At 42.8% G+C, this 20,708-nt stretch overlaps 2 protein-coding genes across 5 annotated transcripts; both read left to right on the forward strand.

The window, feature by feature from the left end:
* The first annotated feature begins 76 nt into the window (after nt 1–76).
* TPMT (thiopurine S-methyltransferase) lies at nt 77–10,056 on the forward strand. Of its 4 annotated transcripts, none has more exons than XM_053932747.1 (9): nt 77–159; nt 607–767; nt 1,539–1,631; nt 2,706–2,838; nt 3,322–3,374; nt 7,270–7,344; nt 8,066–8,151; nt 9,099–9,143; nt 9,922–10,056. In XM_053932747.1, exons 2-9 carry the CDS (start codon nt 628–630, stop codon nt 10,035–10,037), a joined length of 741 nt encoding a protein of 246 aa, XP_053788722.1. In that variant the 5' UTR covers nt 77–159; nt 607–627; the 3' UTR covers nt 10,038–10,056. The 4 variants fall into 4 exon arrangements, with proteins under 4 accessions (XP_053788722.1, XP_053788512.1, XP_053788642.1 ...); XM_053932537.1 differs by lacking the exon at nt 77–159 and adding an exon at nt 168–336; XM_053932588.1 differs by lacking the exon at nt 77–159 and adding an exon at nt 482–503.
* A 3,206-nt stretch (nt 10,057–13,262) lies between these two features.
* Nucleotides 13,263–16,900, forward strand: NHLRC1 (NHL repeat containing E3 ubiquitin protein ligase 1). Its single transcript, XM_053966638.1, has 2 exons — nt 13,263–15,039; nt 16,185–16,900. Exon 1 carries the CDS (start codon nt 13,352–13,354, stop codon nt 14,510–14,512), a length of 1,161 nt encoding a protein of 386 aa, XP_053822613.1. The 5' UTR covers nt 13,263–13,351; the 3' UTR covers nt 14,513–15,039; nt 16,185–16,900.
* Nucleotides 16,901–20,708: the final 3,808 nt, after the last annotated feature.

The raw sequence follows: 20,708 nt of genomic DNA on the forward strand, positions 1-20,708 counted from the left end.
GCCATCCCCACCTCCATCCTCCTCCTCCTCCCCGGTGCCGTGCACCCTCAGCCCGCCTCCTCCTGCCGCTGCTTCCGCTCTCCGCGGTGCGTAGTGAGGGGGAGGGCGGGGAGGCACCGCCCCGGCCCCGCCGCCCTCACGGGACCCGCGGCCGTGCAGGTACCGCGGCTGCCGCTGCCTGGGTGGGGGGCGCCGAGCGAGGCGGCGAGCGGGGCGGTGCTGAGCCGCCTCGGGTCACCCCGCGGGTCCCCCGGGCCCAGCAGCCGCTCGCCTCCGCCTTCTGCCCGCGGGTTTCATGAGAGAGAAATGTCGGCATCTCCCTCCTTCGTTACCGGGGTAGGGGGGCTTCTGGATGGGTGCGAAAAGGGAGGCCACCCGCGGACCCGCCGTGCTGGACAGGCGCGTTCAGACGCCCCGGGAAAAGGGGTCTGGCCCACGCTATCGGGAGCAAGAGTGTGCCGATTGCTCTGTCGCGTTCGGTACATTGCGACTGTCACCAAATGGTGATCTCTTGAGATCTACTAAATTTTTGTCCGGTTCGAGGAAGTAAGAGCCAGTTCCAAACAATGCATTGGGTGGGGGTAATTATTTCCTCTTTTTTCACAGCTACAAGCATTCCCTGGAGATATGGACCACTCAGCCGATGGTTCCGGGCTCCCGGAAGGCTGTGATGTTGAGTCTCAGAAAGAGAGAGTGGTGACAGAGGAGGAATGGCTACAAAAATGGGAAATGGGTAACATCGGGTTTCACAAGGAACAAGGGCATCCGTACGTGACTTCACTCTTCTGCCTAAGCTGTTTTAAGTAATGCCATGAGATGAGTGGCTTGGCTCATTCGAGAAACTCTTAATTGAAAATGGAACATTTGCAAAAAGCAAATTATCTGACATGGGCACAGCTTGAAACAAAAATTAATATAGATATTTCTGTGACCTACATTTGTCAAAGGACAGAGAAAAGAAACTATTGTAAAAGATTAGAGCTTTTACTCTTGAATCAGGTTTTAAACCTTAGAGCTTGGATAGTTTGGCTAGAAAATCTTGAATTTTCTGATGGACATGCTTTACACTATTGTTCATGTTGTGAAACTGGGCCTTGAAACAATGTGCAGAGGGCATCAGAACAAATACCATGCAGTAAAAGACAAGGACCTAAGAGAACAAACCTGATTATATAGTCTTTCAAGACCTGTAAAAGTTAATTGCTTGATGGAGAAGTTTCATAATCATTCTGTTTAAAATCTCTATTATGACCCTCTTAAGGTGGGTTGATTGGATTGTTCAGTTGCAAAGACAAACAGAAAATAGAACAGAAATGTGTTAATTTCTGAATGATGTGAAATTTACTTTCTTGCTATGTAAGTAGAAGGTGAATGCTTTTATTTTATGTTTTTATGTCTAATGGCATGAAGCAGGTTGAGCTAATTACATGTGTTCCATCATGGAGTTTTTATGCTACCTGGCATAGTGTGTAACACTTGGCTTTTCATGTGCCAACACAAATACTCGCAGAGTTAAGTAAAATGTATCTGTTCTGCAGGCTCCTTCAAAAGTATCTGGATGTTCTTTTAAATGGCAGGAGTGGACTGAGGATATTTTTCCCACTTTGTGGAAAAGCAGTAGAGATGAAATGGTAAAACACAGATAATAAGAGCAAAAATCTTATTTGATGTGGGGAGGGAGGGAGGGAGAGGGGGAATTCCCAACCTTATATTGGCCAGTGGAAATGTGCCACATTAGTACTGCTAGGAAAACAGTGTCACTGGAAGCTGAAGGGAGGAGAAGGCTGATGTTTCATATAGTAGCATAAATTGAATGGGTAAGGTCTGATCTGAAAGTCCTACTGATTGTCCCAAGTTCAGCTTGGGGAATGCTGAATTTAGATGGACAGAGTGACTGAAGCTATGCCCTTACCACTGCTGCTTTTCGTAGCAATGCCAGCTTAAATTGCCCACAATGAGATCAGTTGTGTTAGACATTTTCAAGACACCATGTGGCATGCCACTCTGGAAATTTAAGTGATTTGGGCTAAATGTAACTTCCTCTTTTTTATATTTCTTATTTTACTTTTACCTTTTTTTTTCTCTTTCGGAAAGGGATTGGGGGGGGGGCAGGGGGAGGGAGTGTTGTATTTAAAAGTAGGGCCTATATAAGCCAGTGATTCTCTTGGAGGGAAGGAGCACAATCCAAAACCTACATCTTCAAGTAATCCAGTTATCAGGTTTTATCACAGTGCCTACTTCCTAGGCTGACTGTGGGCTCTGACACATGTTGGTGTTTTGCTGAGCTGCAGCAGTGCAGAGGTTACTGCATCTCCTTTGCTGCCCATTCCTGCCAAGCCACAGAGGCAGCTGGGTGGACACTGTGCCTCAGTCACCTCAGTTCAGAGTACAGCACCTTTCTGAAATGGACAGTTTCTCAGTGTGATCACCTCTGTTTTCAGCAAGTTAGTAGGAATAAATGAATAGTTAATTAAATCTAAATAAAGCATATGACTCCTCATCAACTGTATGCTGAGTGGTGCCAATTTAAGCTCAGATCATGGAAGGGAGCTGTTCAATATCATGTGAACACTTCAGATAGTTAGACATATCAGGGCACCCTAAAACTAGGCTTTCCCTAATAAATAAATGATGTATGTGAGATACACATTTTGCCCCCCCTGTGGGCCTCATGTAAACCTGGGCCTTCTCTCTCTTGTGTGCAGGCTGGCGGACATGGGGCACAGTATTGTTGGTGTGGAACTCAGTGAGCAAGCAGTAAAGGAATTTTTTTCAGAACACAGTCTGCCTTATTGTGAGGAGCAAGTCCCTGAGATTTCAGGAGGAAAAATGTTCCAGGTATGTCAAATTATCTGGTGTGGTTAATCATGCAATACTGGCATAACTGAGCAAACAAGTCATTCTGCTTTTATGCATCTGTTTTACTGGTAATCATTCACCTCTCCTGAAGAGGTCTAAAAGGAAGCTCTGAGTTGTGTTTTTGGACTAAAAAATTATTCTTCTAAACTTACTACTTTGGCCTTCTTATGACAGTGAAGCACTTGAATGTAGATGAAATGTGTTTTAAAACTGGAGGCATGCCTTGATAGATTAGAACCTCTCTGGAGGGGATCAGAAGAGTTACCTCAGTAAATTAAAACTAAAAATATTTCTCAGCGTTTTTCCCCATTGCGCATAAATGTATTTTTAAAATTTAATTTTTAATAGTGTATGGGTATATTTTAAGATATATATATATAGATATATATATATATATATATACACTTATGAGTGTGTATATAAATATAATTAGCTGATAAGGATTGTTTGCTTTTATTGTAGAGTACCTCTGGCAACATTTCCCTCTACTGCTGCAGTATTTATGATTTGTCCAGGTAGGCATACTCATAGTGTTTTACAATTCTTCATAATCGAATATGTATTAATACTGTCCATTACTATTATTTTATTTGAATCGTGCAAAGATTTGTCAGGTCCTCTTAAGCAAACTTATATTCATTTGTATGAGAAATCTGAATGGCCAATCTCCAGCAAAAGTCTAATCCTGTTGTTAATCATTAAGGATGACCTATTTTACTAATTATATTTAAATGGACTTCTTATTCCAAGCCATTCTGTGAAAGTTATCAAAAAGCATTTTTGCTTTTACAGTAAAACCAAATTATCTTTAACATTACTGATGAACTCTATGAAGCAAAACTTTAACACAATCCCTTACTCAGAATAACTTAGTAAAGATAATTTATCCAGAGGTGTCTTAGCACAATAGTTCCCTCTTCTTGCAGTTCTTACTCAGATGTGATTTTTTTCCCTAGATTATAAGGTTTTGGTGAAGTTTTTTGTGTTTGTTTGCTCTTCTTACAAACAACTGTCAGGCACAAGAATTTGTCCCATGGCTCTTCAGTAGGAAGGAGGTAAAGTCTGGGATTTCCATAACTAGTACATACAGGTGCAATAGGTAGTTCAGGACCCCAGAACACAGAGTTTACTATATGATTTTTTTTTTCAATCTGCCAAAACACTGGAAAAAAGACTATTCATTACTAGAGTCCAGAGTCTTTCAGACAGTAAACCATGACTGTGCCTTCTGCTGCTGCAGCTGACTCCAGTCTGTTTGACTGGTGTATATATGTATCTAGTCCTGCAAAGTGTCCAACAGATGCGGTGTGAATGAATGTGACTTTGTAGATACTGCCTAGTTTCTTACCCGCCTTGTCCCTCCAGTATAGTTACTTGCTACACTGTCGATCCCTTTAAATCTTTCTTGCTGTGAGTTGACAAGTTGCCCAAGGATTGCTTAAGCTTCTCAGAAATTTTTGAAAAATTCAGTCATAAGTTTTGTAGCAAATAGTGTGGTGAAACTTGTAACTTCTATCACAACATGGTGTAATAATACTTTGAAATAAACAAAATTAGGTAATTAGTGACAATTTCAGCCCATATCACTGGATCCAGTACATAGTTTATGGTCACAAAATAAATTGGCAAATAGACGTTCTGAATGCAGAATGAACTATATTCCCATCATCAGTCAGCAGATACCTGTGACTAGAAAAATGCACACACACTTCTAGTTTCTGTGTACAGACAATTTGATTAATTACCCAGTAATTATGGAAATTAAATTTATTTCTCTCTTGCTAAGACTGGCCTACTAACAGGTCCCTTTCATCTCCATTAGCCTAGCATTCATTAGAAGAAAACTCAAATGTGCTCCTGACCTTTGTCAGAATGGGACATTTCAAAGACTCTTGCTAGTTAAAGAGTAACAGGAATTACTGCTCTTTCTGGGAATTCTGGGACATATGTAAAACAGTTATATTACACAATCACTGTACCTCTTAATACAATTATGGCTGCAAGACTTCAAAAGAATATAAAAAATTGCATTTACTGAAACTACTAAACTTATGCAGATATAGAAATTCACAAGTTTCCTCTTAAACCCAGTGGGTTTTCTGCAGATATGTGAATTTCTGATTTACATGTTAATTTTTTTTAGATGTAGTAGTACCTAACCCATGCTGAATGCTGTATAAACACATAGCAGTGTGTTACAGTGAAAAGTGCTTCTTCATACCTTAGCTTCATCGTGACTCCACATCAGGATGAAAGACAGTTGTGTGCCTGTTTTGACTGTTTCCTCATGGCTTCATTATGTTGTGAAGGAAATTGGATGTCCAGAGGGACAAGGAGCACCCAGACACTCAGCAGGTCCTGAGATCTTGGCAGTCAAGAGACCAGGACTGGGACAGGGCCACAGCATAAGCCTGCCTGCAGCCTGGTTTGTCTGTAGGCCTTGATGAAATTGCTTGGGAGTAAAGCACATGAAATGCATGTTTGGAGCCACTGCTGCCATTCCAGTTAGACCAGATTAAAGCTGGAAAGAAAAACCAAGTGCAGAAAACCACAATGGCTTGCCTGAGGTCACCCAGCAGACTCATCTACACAGAGAGGAGAACTGCCTCCAAGCCTCAGAAGATCAAGTTTGTCACCTGCCCCACTAAACTCTCCTTTGTGCCCTGCATGTCCATTGCTTGTTTAACTGTCTCTTTAAAAATCTCCTTTCAGTTGTGAGGCTGGTTATTTAAATTAGATACTTAGACTTGGCAAACTTTAAAAGAAGTCAGCACTTGAAAGTTTTATCATGTCTCATCGCAGTAGAGTGGGAAATACAAGATCAGCTTGCAGGTTAGATACCAGAGGCTTAGCAATGCCATTGCAATGAAGAAAGCAGTGGGCAGAGAGAAGTTCTCATGGTATAACTCTGGCTGAGGTGGTGGAACTAAGCACCACACAGCTGCTTGCCCACTCTCCCATCATCTCATGACAGGGGACAATCAAAAGGGTAAAAGTGAGAAAGAAACATGTGGAGATGAAAACAGTTTAATCATTAAAAATAAGTTTTAAAAAGTTGTAAGGAAAAAAAATTACACAAAAAAGAACAACCAAAGAAAGAGAAAAATAAAACCCAAGAAAAACAAGTGGTGCAAATGAAAGCAGTTGCCCACCACCAACCAAGCAACTGTTGCCTAGCCAGCAGCCAAGCAGTACTCCCATCCACCAATCTCCCACCCAGTTTTATTGCTGAGAGTGGAGCCAGATGGTCTGGAATATCCCTTTGCTCAGTTGGGGTCAGCTGTGCCTGCTGTGTTCCCACCCAGTGTCTCATTCATTCTTGTGCTCTCCAGCCTACTCACAGGTGTCAGGGTGGGAGGAGCAGAAAAGGTGTTGGTGCTGTGTAAGTGCTGCTCTGCAGTAACTAAATTGCCAGTGTGTTATCAACATGATTTCAAGCCCAAATCCACCAACCCATGCAAGCTGCTATGAAGAAAGGTAACTCTACCCTAGCCAAAATCTGTACAGAAATGAAGACAGAGGTGATGCAACTGGTCTTGGACACCTGCCCACTAGGCAGAAGGGTATTGCACAATTCCATGACACATTTTTCTAAGTAAACTTATTCAAACTTTCTTTAAAATGACACTATTACTTTATTACTACCTTACTGTCTAACCTATTTTAATAATCACCAAAACCAAGGCTCTTTCTTATCCCCAGATATTCTTTTGTGTTGCTCTGGCTGCTCTTACTATCCATTAATAAAGGCATTTCTTGATAGTCTTGCTCACTTGCAGGCTTTGGGTGGCCAATGAAGCCATCTGGCAGCATATCCAGGACCAAAACTAGTGTCTGCAGCAGAGTTGCACTGAGGCAAGCAGCAGTGTAACTTAGCTTTTCTAGCATTAAACAAATTGCAAGCTGAAGCTAACTGTCCTGGGCATGTAGCTGGGAATTCAAGTGGCTAAAGTTACTGAATGTGCTGAGTCAATGATAGTAAAGCAACAAGGCACCTTCCTTAGCCTGCATATGAAATCATGCGTGCGTTTTAGAAGATGGTCAAGAACTGTTGATGTGCTGAGTGCATGTTAGACAGAAGGATGCAGTTACTGAACACCCAGACTTGTAGCCCAAATGTGTTAAAACTACATTACTTCCTCCCTGCCGTGTCACAGCAGCTCCTAAGAATGGGGCAGCAGTGACCTATTCCCACACCTCTGTACTATCCCACACCTCTTTGCAGTAGGACAAAGAACCAGGAGGGTTTCTTGAGTTCCAGATCCTGTTGGCTTGGATTACGAAAATGCTGCACCATAACAAAAAGGTGGTGGGGAATCTGCATCACTGGCTGCAGAATCCTTGTGACCTCACAAAAGAAGATGAAGGTCCCTTTTTACTATTTTAAGCCTTTTCCTTATCTCCTTATAGCTCAATAGTTGGCAAGTTTGATGGGGTTTGGGACAGAGGAGCTCTTGTAGCCGTGAATCCACGCGACAGACAACGGTTAGTAAATTGCATTGTTACTGTGTTTTCTCTGAGGTATCAGTGACAAGTTTTTGATCCTGTGACTTGTTAATCAGTCCTTTTTCATTTAAAGGACCAACCTACACAAGTTCTTCTCTACCACAAGCATCTGGTGCAGTTGCAGAGTGCTGTACTCTTCCTTCAGGAAGCCACCCTGCCTCTTGGTGGGAAAATATGTGGTTTGTTCCAACCGAGCAGAAGTAGGACTGCAAGCCTCATCTGAATTCTATTATTTCCTTTTCATCACATCTGCTTCTTCTGTCTTTGTTCTTTTCCCCCTCACTCTCTTTGATTACAAATTTTTGTTCTTGCCTATAGTCAGCCCAAATTTAGTTTGAACCTGCTCCCAGGATTTTTAAATTAGATACAGAATCTTCAATTCACAATAATTTTAAAAGATAAGTACTGTACTGTGTACTATATTCTAGACTGTGGCAGATGAATACTTTGCTTGTCTGTTAATCTTGAGTTCAATGTGCAAGAAAAGATAAATGCTTATGATGAATAAATATAACCTTTATTTTATGTTCTTCATGTGTAGCATGAATTTAATGCTCCTGAAATTTAAACTATGTTTTGCTTAGTCTCTCTGCAGTTCAGTTAAAATTCTGTCTGCATAGAAATGCAATTTGTTGAATATTTTGAATGCTGTCCTTGAATGCTTTACAAAAATAATAAAGTATAATTTTATTCCTTTTAGCTATGCCAGTTTGATGATCAACCTAGTGGAGAAAAATTCTTCTTATCTCCTTGTTACGGTTTCATATGATCCAAACAAACACAAAGGTGAGAACTTTGTACTGTTCATATTGTGATTTTCCTCTAATACAAACTGTATAAAGATATAGTAGATGTATTAGTATCTTCCCCAAGATTTTTACCTGTATAGATTTGTTAGATGGTGACACCAGTATAACTGTGGGTTAAAAAGTTTAGATTTTGACCAAGCTTGGGACTAAATTTGTGTTTTCTCTAGCATTCAGTAATGCTAAAGTTAAGTTGAGGACAGTCATGGTATATTAATAATGAAGCTGGAAGTCAGAGCATTTAGTAACATCCTGTCTGGCCTCGGGAGCTTGAAACACTCCCAAGAACATCAGCTTCATGCTGTTTATCCAGTATTTGCAACCCAATGTGTTGCCCATCTTGTGCGCCTCTCTCAACCACTACCACGCTCTGAATGTACTTGGAAAAGGTGAAAATCTGTAAAATCATAGGGTACTTCTCCTTTTATCATTTTTGTATAATATACTGAAGTGGGAGATTTTTAAGTTAATATTAACTCACAAAAGAAAGAGATCTTTTTCTGCTTTTGGGTACTTCAGCATAATTATCCCCCCAAAAAATAGGTCTTGCTATCACAAGCAAGAACAGTTTAATTCATTACTTTTCCTCTGACAATGTTCAGCTCTTAGCCTTAATCATGCCATTGTAGTCTAAAGAGATTGTAGACTGGATTCATACAGCACACTGAGAGTGGTCATATCGACGTCACATTCATGATTCCCTGCTGCAGCTGGAGATCAAGCAGCAGCAACACCTGAAGCTGTCTGGCCCACCAAGGTACCACAAGATCCTGGACATGCCTTCTGGCTCCTGCTGATGGAGCTGCACCCTGGGGCCCCATTACAGGCCAGGTGCTGTGAGTGAAGGGGTTGGCTCTCCTACTGCAGTGTAAATTTTGTCTTCTTCCCATGTCTCCTCTCTGATTAGCTTCACCCCTTTTCTTTCAGGCCCACCATTTTATGTTCCTGAATCTGAAATTAAAAGTTTGTTTGGTGAGTAAAATTTCACCTAGCCCTTAGGAATTTTTTTCCAAAACACATAAAGATGTTTATGTGCCTTTACCTTGCCCTGTGATGAGTGATACAGTCATTTGCTTCTTATCTAAAGGCTAGAGTCATGGAAAAGTACTGGGAAAAATAAATATGATTTAGCCACAGGGATTTTGCTGTCACGGAAAATTCTCAGTTCTTCAAAAGATATGAAGAAAACCCAAGAGACAAAGAGTTTCTTGTCTCCCTTTGGTACCTTTTTATTCTCCCAGGATTCATAATGCACTCAGTAATCCTGTAGCTGCAGTCTTAGAGTCCTATTTGACCATTCTGTCTTTGCCTGCACCTCATCAGCCAGTTGCCCTGGTTTTAATACAAGTCCTACCAGTGCTACAGTTTCTACTGTACTTTTGTGACAAAGAAGAAAAGTAGCATGGCACTCAAAGAAAATGCTAGAAATGTACAACTCAAATCCATCAAAATAATGAAATGTGGAACTATGTCAGGAATTTAATTTTAGGAGTTCCTCCTGATGTGCTGTAATATCTCACTTTTAAATTTACAACTTTCTGAGACTGGCAGTGTTTGCGTGCAGTGACTCATTGGCATAGACAGTTGCATCCCAATGCAAAAGAGAGCAATTAAGTTTTCCCCAGTGCAATTTATGTCACTCTGTTAGGCACTATGGGGAAATCTGTGGATAAGATTTTTTTTTTCTGGATAGTTTGCATTTTTCATTGACTAATCATTTACTAATTTGTTATTCTTACCTCCTTTTCAGGCAACTGCTGTGAAATTAAGTGTCTTGAAAAAGTTGATGACTTCTCGGAGAGGCACAGACAATGGGGACTAGATTATTTTCTGGAGGTGCTGTATCTATTAAAGTTTGTAGCTTGATTAAAATTTATTAAAATAATTTGCCTCCCACCTTGCTATTTCTTGTATGTCACACTTTAAAATGGGGCATTCTTAAAGCAGGGGCTTTGTGCATTTTGCTTACCAATTCAGGTCTCCTGCACAGCTGCCTTTACTACCTTGAGATGTGAACAGCTTTTCTTAAACTCCATGCACAACCAGCCATTACCAAAGCATACCTTTTTCTTCCATATCGATACAAATCATGAGAGCTGTGAGAAAGAAATGTTCGTTTTCAGCCATTGCTGGTCAGTGCTGTCTGCCTGGCACTCTGCAACTCGGCCTTGTCAGCCAGCAGCCCTGGGGGTGTGGCAGCTGTGGTTCAAACACTGTTTTATGGGACACTGGCCTTGCACCAGGCTGGGCAGAGAGAAGTGGGAAGCTGCTGTAAGTTGGTTCTCTCCATCCCTGTGAATATAGGTCAAGAGAAGGGCTGGCAGTGAGTGGGCAAGGCAAGGCAGCAGCTGCCAAGAGGAAATTACCATTCAGCAAGAAAGGCTGGAGGGAAGTAGACTTGGATGACAGGGAGAGGGGAGAGTATGGGTGGAAAATGTCCTGGCAGTTGCTCACAAGTGTGCTGCTCCCTCATTTGAAAGTGCAGCTATGGGCAAGCAAACTAACATGACTTGGGTAAGAGGGTTCAAGGAGTGCTGAGAGAGCTGCAGATGTTATTCCATCATAGCTGAAAGGTCACAGAGTATGGGAGGGGTGCCTGAGGACTCGAGGAAAACCAATGTCGCTCCAGTCTTGGAAAAAGTGCAAGGAGGACCTAGGAAACTATAGGCCAGTCATTCTTACCTTCATCCTTGGAACAACCCATCCTGGATGTCACCTCTAAGCAAGTGGAGGAAAAGAAGGTTATCAGGAATAGTCAATATGGATTCACCAAGGCAAACGGGCTAGGTTAGTGGACAGTGAGGTAGATTGAGAACTGTCTGAGTGGCAGAGCTCAGTGTTGTGATCAGGCTAGTTGGACGGCTTTAGCAAGCAATGTTCAGGGGACTGTACTGGGTCCAGTCTTGTTCACCTTATTAATCAGTGACCTGAATGAAGGGACAGAGTGTACCTGCAGTAAGTTTGATCATGATACAAAACTATGGGGAGTGGGTAACACAACACAGTGCTCTGTGGCCATGCTGCAAGACCTGGCCAGGCACAGGAGCCAGGCAGGGAGGAACCTAGTGAAGTTCAGAGAAGGCAAGTGCAGGGTCCTGCACCTGGGGAAGGAAAACCCAGGTCACCAGCACAGGCTGGGGGCTTACCTGCTGGAAAACAGCTCTGTGGAGAGGGACCTGGGAGTCCTGGTGGTCAACAAGTTAGCCAGCAGTCTGCCCTTGTGGCCAAAAAGGCCAGTGGTATCCTGGGGTGCATTAGGAAGAGTGTGGTCAACAGGTCGAGGGACGAGATCCTGCCTTCTACTCAGCCCTGGCGAGGCCACATCTGGGGTGCTGAGTCCATGTCTGGGCTCCTCAGTACAAGAGAAACCTCAACATGGAGTAGGTCCAGGACTATAAAGATGGCTGGGGGACTGGAGCATATAGTTTATGAGGAAAGGCTGAGAGAGCCATTGTTAATCCTGGAGAGGAGGCAACTGAGAAGGGACCATCAATGCTTACAAATATCTTTAAGGGTAGTTGACAAGAGGATGGGACAAGACTTTTCAGTGGTGCCCAGAGATGAGGAAAGGAGCAAAAGGCACAAACTGAAACACAGGAAGTTCCATCTCATTACGAGAAAAATCTTCTCCACTTTGAGGTTGACAAAGCACAGTGACTTCTCCCCTTTGCAGCTTATTTTGAAAGGAAAGGTATGACTGCAATGTAGCGTATCATCATTCATCAAGAACAGAAGGCAAGTAAAAGCCATGGGGCTTTTTAGAGTGCCATAGTCCTAGAGCTGCAAATGGGTCTGCTGGTTTTAGCACAGTCCCCACGCCCACAGCTCATTGGAACACTCAGTATTGCTCGTAAATACTCGTGTTTTGAGGCTGGGTTGACAGAGAGAAGAAGGGTGTAGCCAATGGGCCAGTGCAAACTGGGAGCTGCTGGTTTTGTTTGTTTTCACTCCTGGCCAGTACTGCAGCTACCAGGTTAAAGCATCTCCTTCCTTTCAAGTTTTTTTCCAGATGCAACATGAGAGCTCCCAAAGTTTATCTCAGACTTTGAGATATGTGATAGCTGCAAAGGGCCAGGCTCTTGGCACGAGGCTGCCTCATGCTATGTGGTGTCCTGCACAGGACTCCCAGGCATGCGACAGCCTGGCAAGAGCAATGCCACGTGCCAAAACAGCCATTTTAGGATGTGTAAGATCTGTGTGTACCCTGCAACTACTCTGAGAATACCCTGTAAATACACCTAGCAGAAGGAGCACATGCTGTCCATGCACCTTACAGAAATGTGTGTACGTGCCTGAGAAATGTGTGTACGTGCCTGAGAAATGTGTCTACAAGTGATGAATGTAAATATTTTCTAAATTTTGCCAGAACAGCAGGAAAATCCAATGAAACCAAGATGTTCAGAGAAATGGAGTACCTCTCCTATGAAGACAGGTTGAGAGAGTTGGGATTGTTCAGCCTGGAGAAGGCTCTGAGGAGACCTTACAGCAGCCTTCCAGTACCTGAAGGGCCTGCAGGAGAGCTGGAGAGAGTTTTTTTACAAGGGCATGTAGTGACAGGACAAGGGGAAATCTGACAGAGGGTAGGTTTAGGTGATATATTAACAATAAATTCCTTAGTGCAAGGGTGATGAGACTGGAACAGATTGCCCAGAGAAGCTGCAGATGCCCCATCCCTGGAAGAGCTCAAGGCCAGGCTGGATCAGGCTTTGAGCAACCTGGTCTATTCTGGTCATCCCTGCCCATGGGAGGGGGATTGGAACTAGATAATCATCAAGGTCCCTTTAATCGAAACTGTTCCGTGATTCCACGATTCTGTGAAATTGTGGCTTAATTCCTTACTCTGACAGGGACATAAAGAGTAGTAGGGGTACAGTAACTTGATAACTGGATGTCTGTAAGAATCTGGTGGATATGTGAGTATTCTGGCGGGTAGTTGAATATTCCAGTGGATATTTGGATGTTCTGGTGGATATATGAGCACTGGTGGATATCTGCGCGGGTGCAGCGGTGAGTACAGGGACACTCCGCGGTCCCGGCGGGAAGGGCGGCCCGGGCCCTGCTCCGCTCCCGCTGGCCCGCAGGGGGCGCGCGGCCGCCTCGGCCGCGTTCAGCGCCCGCCCCGCTGGGCCCGGGGAATTCGGGGCCGCTGCGGGGGCTCCGATCGCTCTCCTCAGGCGGGGATGGCGGCGGAGGACGAGGCGGAGCTGAGCCTGCTGGAGTGCCGGGTGTGCTTCGAGCCGTACGGCCCCGACGGGCAGCGGCGGCCGCTCAACCTGCCCTGCGGGCACGTCCTCTGCCGGGGCTGCGTGGGGGCCCTGGCCGCCGCCGAGCGCCAGAGGCTGGAGTGTCCCTTCTGCCGGCGGCTCTGCGGCCCCGCCGAGACCAGCGACTGCCTCCCGCTGCTGCAGCTGCTGGAGCTCCTGGGCCCCGCCGGCGGCGGCCTCGCCTCGGCCCTGGGCAGGAGCGGCGGAGGGGCGGCGGGGGCGGCCCCCGCGGGGCTCGGGCTGCGGCTGTGCCTGGGGGGCTGGGGGTCGCTGGTGAACCCCACCGGGGTGGCGGCCTGCCCCGGGTCGGGTCGCCTGGCAGTGGCACACGACGGCAAGAAGAGGATCCACGTCTTTGGGCCGAGCGGGTTCTGCCTGCGGCGGTTCGGGGAGCGGGGGGACGCGAGCAACGACATCAAGTATCCGCTCGATGTGACGGTCACGTCGGACGGGCACGTGGTGGTCACCGACGGCGGGGACTGCTCCGTGAAGGCCTTCAGTTTTGAGGGAAGGGGGGTCCTGGCTGTCCGGGAAGGCTTCTGTTTGCCCTGGGGCTTGGATGCCACCCTCAAGAGCGAAGTAATCATGACCGACTCGGAGGCAGGCGCGCTCTACCGCCTGGCGGCCGACTTCCAAAAGGGGGAATTAAAGAAGTGCCAGATGATCCGGTCCCAGCTTGTCAGCCCCAGAGCGGTTGCAGTCTGCCAGACCTCGGGTGCTGTCGTGGTAATAGAGCACCTGAAAGCTCGAGGACTGAGCAAGGGCAGCACCCGAGTGACGATATTCAGTGCGGCGATGGATCTCATCGGCCAGATGGACAGCTTCGGTCTGAACCTCGTTTTCCCCTCCAGAATATATGCTACGGCTGTGGCCTTTGACAAAGAAGGTCGTGTTATTGTAACGGATGTTTGTAGCCAGGCTGTCATATGCTTAGGAAAACCTGAGGAATTTCCCATCTTTAATCCTCTAATTAGCCACGGGCTTTCTTATCCTGTTGGGCTGACTTACACGGCAAACAATTCCCTCGTCGTTTTAGACGGCGGTGATCATTCAGTGAAAGTATATAGCTCTAGCTGAGTGGGCTTAGATGCTTACTGCTGCAGGCTCAAGCTGCTTCTGGCCATAAAGCATGCGGAGTTCTGGAGTTTGTAGGAGTGGAGGGAGGAGGCGGTTTTGAGGCTTTGAGTGAAATCACCCTCTGACCAACACGCCTTGCTTCCTGCAAAACTTGTACCACGTCTCTTGCCTACCTGTGGGAGAGGACTTGGCTGTTGCTGCCTGTAGCCAACAACAAATCAACCAAACAAATCACTTAGCATTTTAAAACTATTCCATGCCTTGACAACTAAGTGGTTTTGGTTCTTTTTGACACGTAATCAAAGACCAGCACATGTGAAAGTAATGCGTCATTTATTTACATTTCCCAACACATAGTTATCATTATTCTTAATTAAGTATAGATATGCTCCTGACAGAACTGTTTCCAGGAATTGTGCACAAGGAAGGAGATTGCCTTGACAGAATGATAGGAGAATTGGAAGCCTCCATTCAAGGTTGCATAAATCCAGCTAAAATCATTGTGATGGAGGAGCTACCACTAATGAGTGAGTTATGAGAAGTGAAATCATGTTCAAAGTCTTATTTTTTCCAGGAAAATGCATTTCTGGGGGCACTCTTTTCTCTGCTAGTTTATTCCCACCTTTATTAAGGTTGTACTGGAGCACTTTTTTTTCCTATAAAATGCCCAAGTCTGTGTCTTTATCTGGAGGTAGTCTGGTGTGTGGTTACACAGCGTGAGCTGCTTTGCCTAAAAGCCTCTTGAAGCTACGATTAGACCAGAAATACTCCTGCATATTAAGTTTGAGTTGGCTCTGCTGCTAACACGGCTACATGTAGGAGGTTCTCAGCACTGCCTGCTCCTGTTTTGTCATTAATATAGTGCTTTTGCACTCTCCAACCCCAGGATTCAACTGCAAATTGCAATGTTAGTGAGAGGTAAGCCTCATTTTTTTTCATAGCTTCCAAATTCGATTTTGTTGATTGTGAAAACACAGGAGATTTAGATCAGTTTACATTCTCTTGTTTTACTCACAGTAATATTATATTCTCACTTATATTCTCACAGTTTTACTGTGAACACAAGTCTTTTTGCCTTATTGCATAGTGGAAATTATGGCATATATGACTTTTTTTGAGGAGGCTTTAATACACCCACTAGAAGTCAGTGCTGCATTTTTAGGCATTTACTTGCTGCTAAAATGATTACTTAGATGGTTCAGCATTAAAATGAAGTTAGATGTAAATGCTATCTGAGGTAGAGATGAATAGGTTAAAAGGGCATAAGACTTTTGGGATAATTTCTTTTTTTTTAGTAATTGAAATAATTAATATTAACTAATATAATTTGAAATTCACAGACAATCTACCAGTAAATTTTTTATCTGGCTTTTGGTCTGACTTCAGGGCATTTAATAACTGTATGTGTTACAGCACCAGTGATTTACCAAATACTTGCATTAAATTGGAGCAGTTTAGCTCTCTAATTCAGCCAATATGTTAATCTGTCACATGTCAACATTTATATAAACAAAACAAATCTATTAATCGCAGCTATTTGTAAGAGTTAATTGAACAGTCACCTGCCAATAAAGTGTGATTTGCTTACTTCTATATTTTAATAATTTAGTGATAATTCCTCATATCTTTTCATCACATGTTTCCTTGTTACAACACCATTTCTGTATTGCAGTTGCCCTGTAGATGGTTTCTTCTTCTGTTTGGCGATATCCTGCAGAAGTTGTTATAGGGCCGTTTTTTGCTATTGAAAATTATATGGATGTGCACAGTCTGTATTTTGCAGCCTTCTCTACTGCCTGGCCAGACAGCAAGTGCCTTTGGAAGAACCAGAAATCCTCCTTGCCTGTTCTGCAGCACGAGCTGTATGGCCCTGAGCACGAGCCCAGTTGGGAGGTCAAGAAGGAAATTTACTCAGAGAAGGAGACCCCTGGATTATATATTCCTTTCTAGATGCCAAGGAGATGCCTGCCTTTGATAGAACCAATTAGATAACACTTCCTTTGGGAGACTGCTGTGTGTCAAAATGCATGCAATGCCCTCAATGCTGTATTCATACAGAATTAATACTTAGTCACGGTAACACTTCCTCTGAACCATGGGATGTGAGCTTTCATCTTCTCAAACCTTTGTGTGCACCAGGAGCTTATTTTTTGCATCCATGAATTTGCTACTAAATTCATGGATGGGAAAATTTCCTAGGACCTACTGCCATGTAGGCAACTTTCCAGCAGTTGAAATGCAGATTTTTAAACATTTGACTCATGCTGTTTTAAAATCTACAAAAACTCCCATTACTGCCCATTCTGTTCCTGACTCCTTTGGTAATTAGAAATCACTTGAATTTTTGATTTGTAAGCAAAATAAACTTTGTGACTTTATTCTACCTAATAGATTTCTTTTTTCTTTGTGCCATCTCCTGCAGTCTCTGTTTTACCTACCTACTGAAAGCAAATGTAGACTTCTTCTGTGAACAATGCAGCTGTTTTCTTTTTAATCTACAGCTTGGTGCTTAGTGTTGTACACCACTGCATCGAAGGAACCATTACATTCTGCCTGAATTAATTGATGCAGGTACCTAAATTGAGGCATAATGAACTATATTAAAAATTTTGAGTTCTTTGGTGCTTAAGGGAAAATGCAGCAGTAAAGCTGAAATCTTTCTTTTGACACAAGATCTTGTGTTCTGAGAGAGGGATGGCAGATATTGAAGAGCCCATGCTTGAACTGATTCCTTAGGTTTGGGGTCTGACTGGCTGTGCTTGGAATGGGGATAGCTAGATGTGTGCTTACCTTTGGAAAAGAGTGGTGGCCATTCCATTTAGAAAGGAACATAGGGCTGTGTCTAGATGCTTCAGTGACAATTAGTGTTGAGTTTATTTTTTAAAAATCCATCATCTTTGCATAACTTTCTGCACCTCATGCTCTAGCCATTGGATTAAAACCAAATAAATATAATGGACAGTCTTCCTTTAATGTCATGTCTTCAGCCCGTAGTAGAGATTGCTATGTCTGTTGTACACACACACTGCAATTCCTATTTGGTTTATTTTTAAGCACTGATCTCAGGTTGCATATCAACATATCAGGGTATGTTTATAGTGTTAAGGAATTAAAGGAGTCAGAGGAGTTTCAGAAATGCATATTGAGATGATGTTCTATAACATCTATATCATCTATCTATATTTTTTGTTTTGCTTGGGAAGAAAATAATTTTAGATAAAGACTATATTTTTTTCGGATTGATGAATAAGAGAGAAAGGTAAAAAAAAAAAGTAAAACTTACTTCATTTTGGACATTGTCCATTTGAGCACCTGTCCATTCCCTCCACTCACATTGCTGTGCACATCAGTTTGATCTTTATATTTTCCCAAAGCATGCATGTAACATCACTGTAGCATTTTTTAATATGGATTGATTTCAGGGGAAGAGGGGATCTCCTGTAATGTCCAGTCCCCAAACTACTAAGAATGTTATAGAGCAGGTCCATCAAGATGATAGCCTGCAATATAGGAGTCCTTTCAATTCTGGAAGGGTTGATGGAGGTCAAAAAGCAGCTCTCTTTCCTGGGACCATGGGTCACAGTGCTGTTGCACTCCACACAGGAGGAATTTCTTTTCTTTTCCTTTTATTCAATGTTTGGGGTTTTTTTCCCTGACTCTTCTCAGAGGCTCCTCTTACAGTTTACATGTCACCTGTGAGTCACGGCTTGCCTCCATAGGAGCAAAGCAAAAACTACAGATATTTTTCAAGGGAGTTTTAAACCTCGCTCTTCATTCAGGCATCTTAGGAGAACTGACAGATCATTCGGAGAACAGCAAGCACTTCTTTGATAGTGTTCCATAAACATCCAGGCTTTCTCTGAAGTGCCTCCTTTGTGTTACATGCCTGACTCTCCTGGACAGCTGCAAAGCTCTCTAATACTGGAGAGGTTCTCAGGGAGCAGATTATGCATTGCACTTTCACCTTTTTCTCACTACTGCTCTCCAAGAGATTTACAGATATTCCTGAACTTGGCGCTCCAGCCTCTCTGTGAGGCAAATACAGCACAAAAATCTTGGCCCTGCAGCTGCAGACAAGAGAGCTGAGAATCAAGGGAAGCCTTTGGCAGACTTCAGGCTAGATCTTAGAGTTCCCATCAAAAGGTTACCTTAATAAAGCAGGGAGAGTCTGTGTTTAATCACCCTCTTGTCTGGGAGGCGCCTTACTGATTTTGGAAGAAGTTTTGACACTATACTGATGATCTGGTTACTAATTCCTTTGGTGTTTCCTACAAATCATGGAAATTAATACTTTTCCAAACCTCAATGTATTCCTAGATAATTGCTTCCAGTGTGCTCCACAAAAGTGTGTGGTTTTGAAATGCTCAAATTTCACATTAAGGATGGAAAGGAGGGGATCAACTCTGAAAAGCAGAAAAAATTAATGGAAGGTGTCTGTGGCTTAAGCAGAGGATGAAGTCCACCAAGTCAGAGAACAGAGCACACCCATCATTCCAGTAAAGGGAATGCATTCTTAAGAGGTGAAGCATTTCAGCCTGGAAAATGATAAGGGCTGTTGCCTTTTGATTTGTATTTACCTCTGGCAGAGGAATAACCTGCATTTGAACAGATTTTCCAGCTACAATTAGACACTTCTCAGATGGCAATTCTTAGGAGAGTTATCAGTTACTTGTAGCTTTAATTATCTATTAGTTTGTAGAAAAAATCTGGGGGGGGGAGATAAAGATTTTGAGCAAACTAGGCATTTTAGGGAAGTATGCTTCCTGTAATTGAATTAATACATATGTAGCATTTTTCTAACGATCCCTCTTAATGTAGGCAATTTTTATTCTTTGCTCACAGGTGAGGACTATATGGGCAGAGAGTTGAAGTGAGAGAACAAATCCTGCTTTCATGGAATATATTGTTTTTTATATCAGGAAACTATTGCTTGTCATAAGATTCTGTAAAACATTTAAAATACTTTATCATTATATGCCTTGTAATTAATAAAGTGTAGGCAATTTTAAGCAAGACATAGGATTAGAGTTCTAAAATTATAACTGAGAAAAAGAAAGGATTTACTTTGAGAAAACTCTGAAGACACTAAGAAAACCAAACCAACCAAAAAATATTTTTTTTTATCAAAGCTTGCTTTTAAAACTTCTAGTACCAAAAAAAAAAAATCTTGAACTGTACACCTACATAATCACAGGAGGTAACTCTTACTGGGAATTTTTCCAAATATAAATAGATGAAAGGTAAAACCCATTTGATACTCAGCTAGCATGAGTTCCTGAATAATATGGACTGTGGAATTTAACCAGTATTTAGTAACTACTCATCTCTACTAAGAGTAAGAAACAAAGAACAATTGTGCCTTTTATTATCACAGACTAAGGCACTACCATGAGAAGAAATATAATGTCATTATAATATGCTTTATAAGAAATATAGCAAAAAGAGTCAGACATATTAAGTATTAAAAATATATAATCACTTTAATATGAAAAGGATGTGCCTGGCTCCCTTATTTGTCATTGTCCTTAATTAGGTAGGAAATAGGGCTCTTCAGTGAGTTCTCTGCCAACTTCCCTTCAACTTACAGCATGATATTATGGAGCCAGAAGTATTTAAGGTACGTGTATTAGTCTTTTTCTATTCCTAATATTACTTGAGCTGACTTGTTTGAGTTGAGACTTGCTCTGTCATGAGCATTTTATCTGTGCAGTCATGAGTACTGCAAATGGAATTGTCCACATAAATAAATGCTGCAGGACTGGGCTTGAAGTCAGGGAGATTCAGATTAGTGCAGAGGTTTGCCCTGGAGAAGTCTTTGCAGCAGACTTTAGGATGACAGTTTCTGGGAATGCTGCTTTGGGGTTTTATGTGCTGAAAGTCCTGTGCATGTTTAGAATATATTATGAACAATTATGACTTTCAGCATCAGAAATCCTTTGTGAAATAAATTTATTGTAGTAGTTTAGCTTTTCTTATTTATTCTTTCATAATATACTGAACCCTTACTTGGTTCCTAACAGTCCTTTAGACTGAGTGGAGCAGTACCACACTTCCCTTTTGGCATGTGCAGTTGTTCAGTAACCAACCAGCTGGGGCAAGACCCACTTTGGACCAGCTTCACTGAAGCTGGTCCTGAACATGTCTTGCACATCCTATAGAGGAGGTTTTTAGTCTTAGCCAACAGGTTAGAAAAGAT

Source organism: Vidua chalybeata, chromosome 1 (assembly GCF_026979565.1).
Source record: "Vidua chalybeata isolate OUT-0048 chromosome 1, bVidCha1 merged haplotype, whole genome shotgun sequence".
NCBI lineage: Eukaryota > Metazoa > Chordata > Aves > Passeriformes > Viduidae > Vidua > Vidua chalybeata.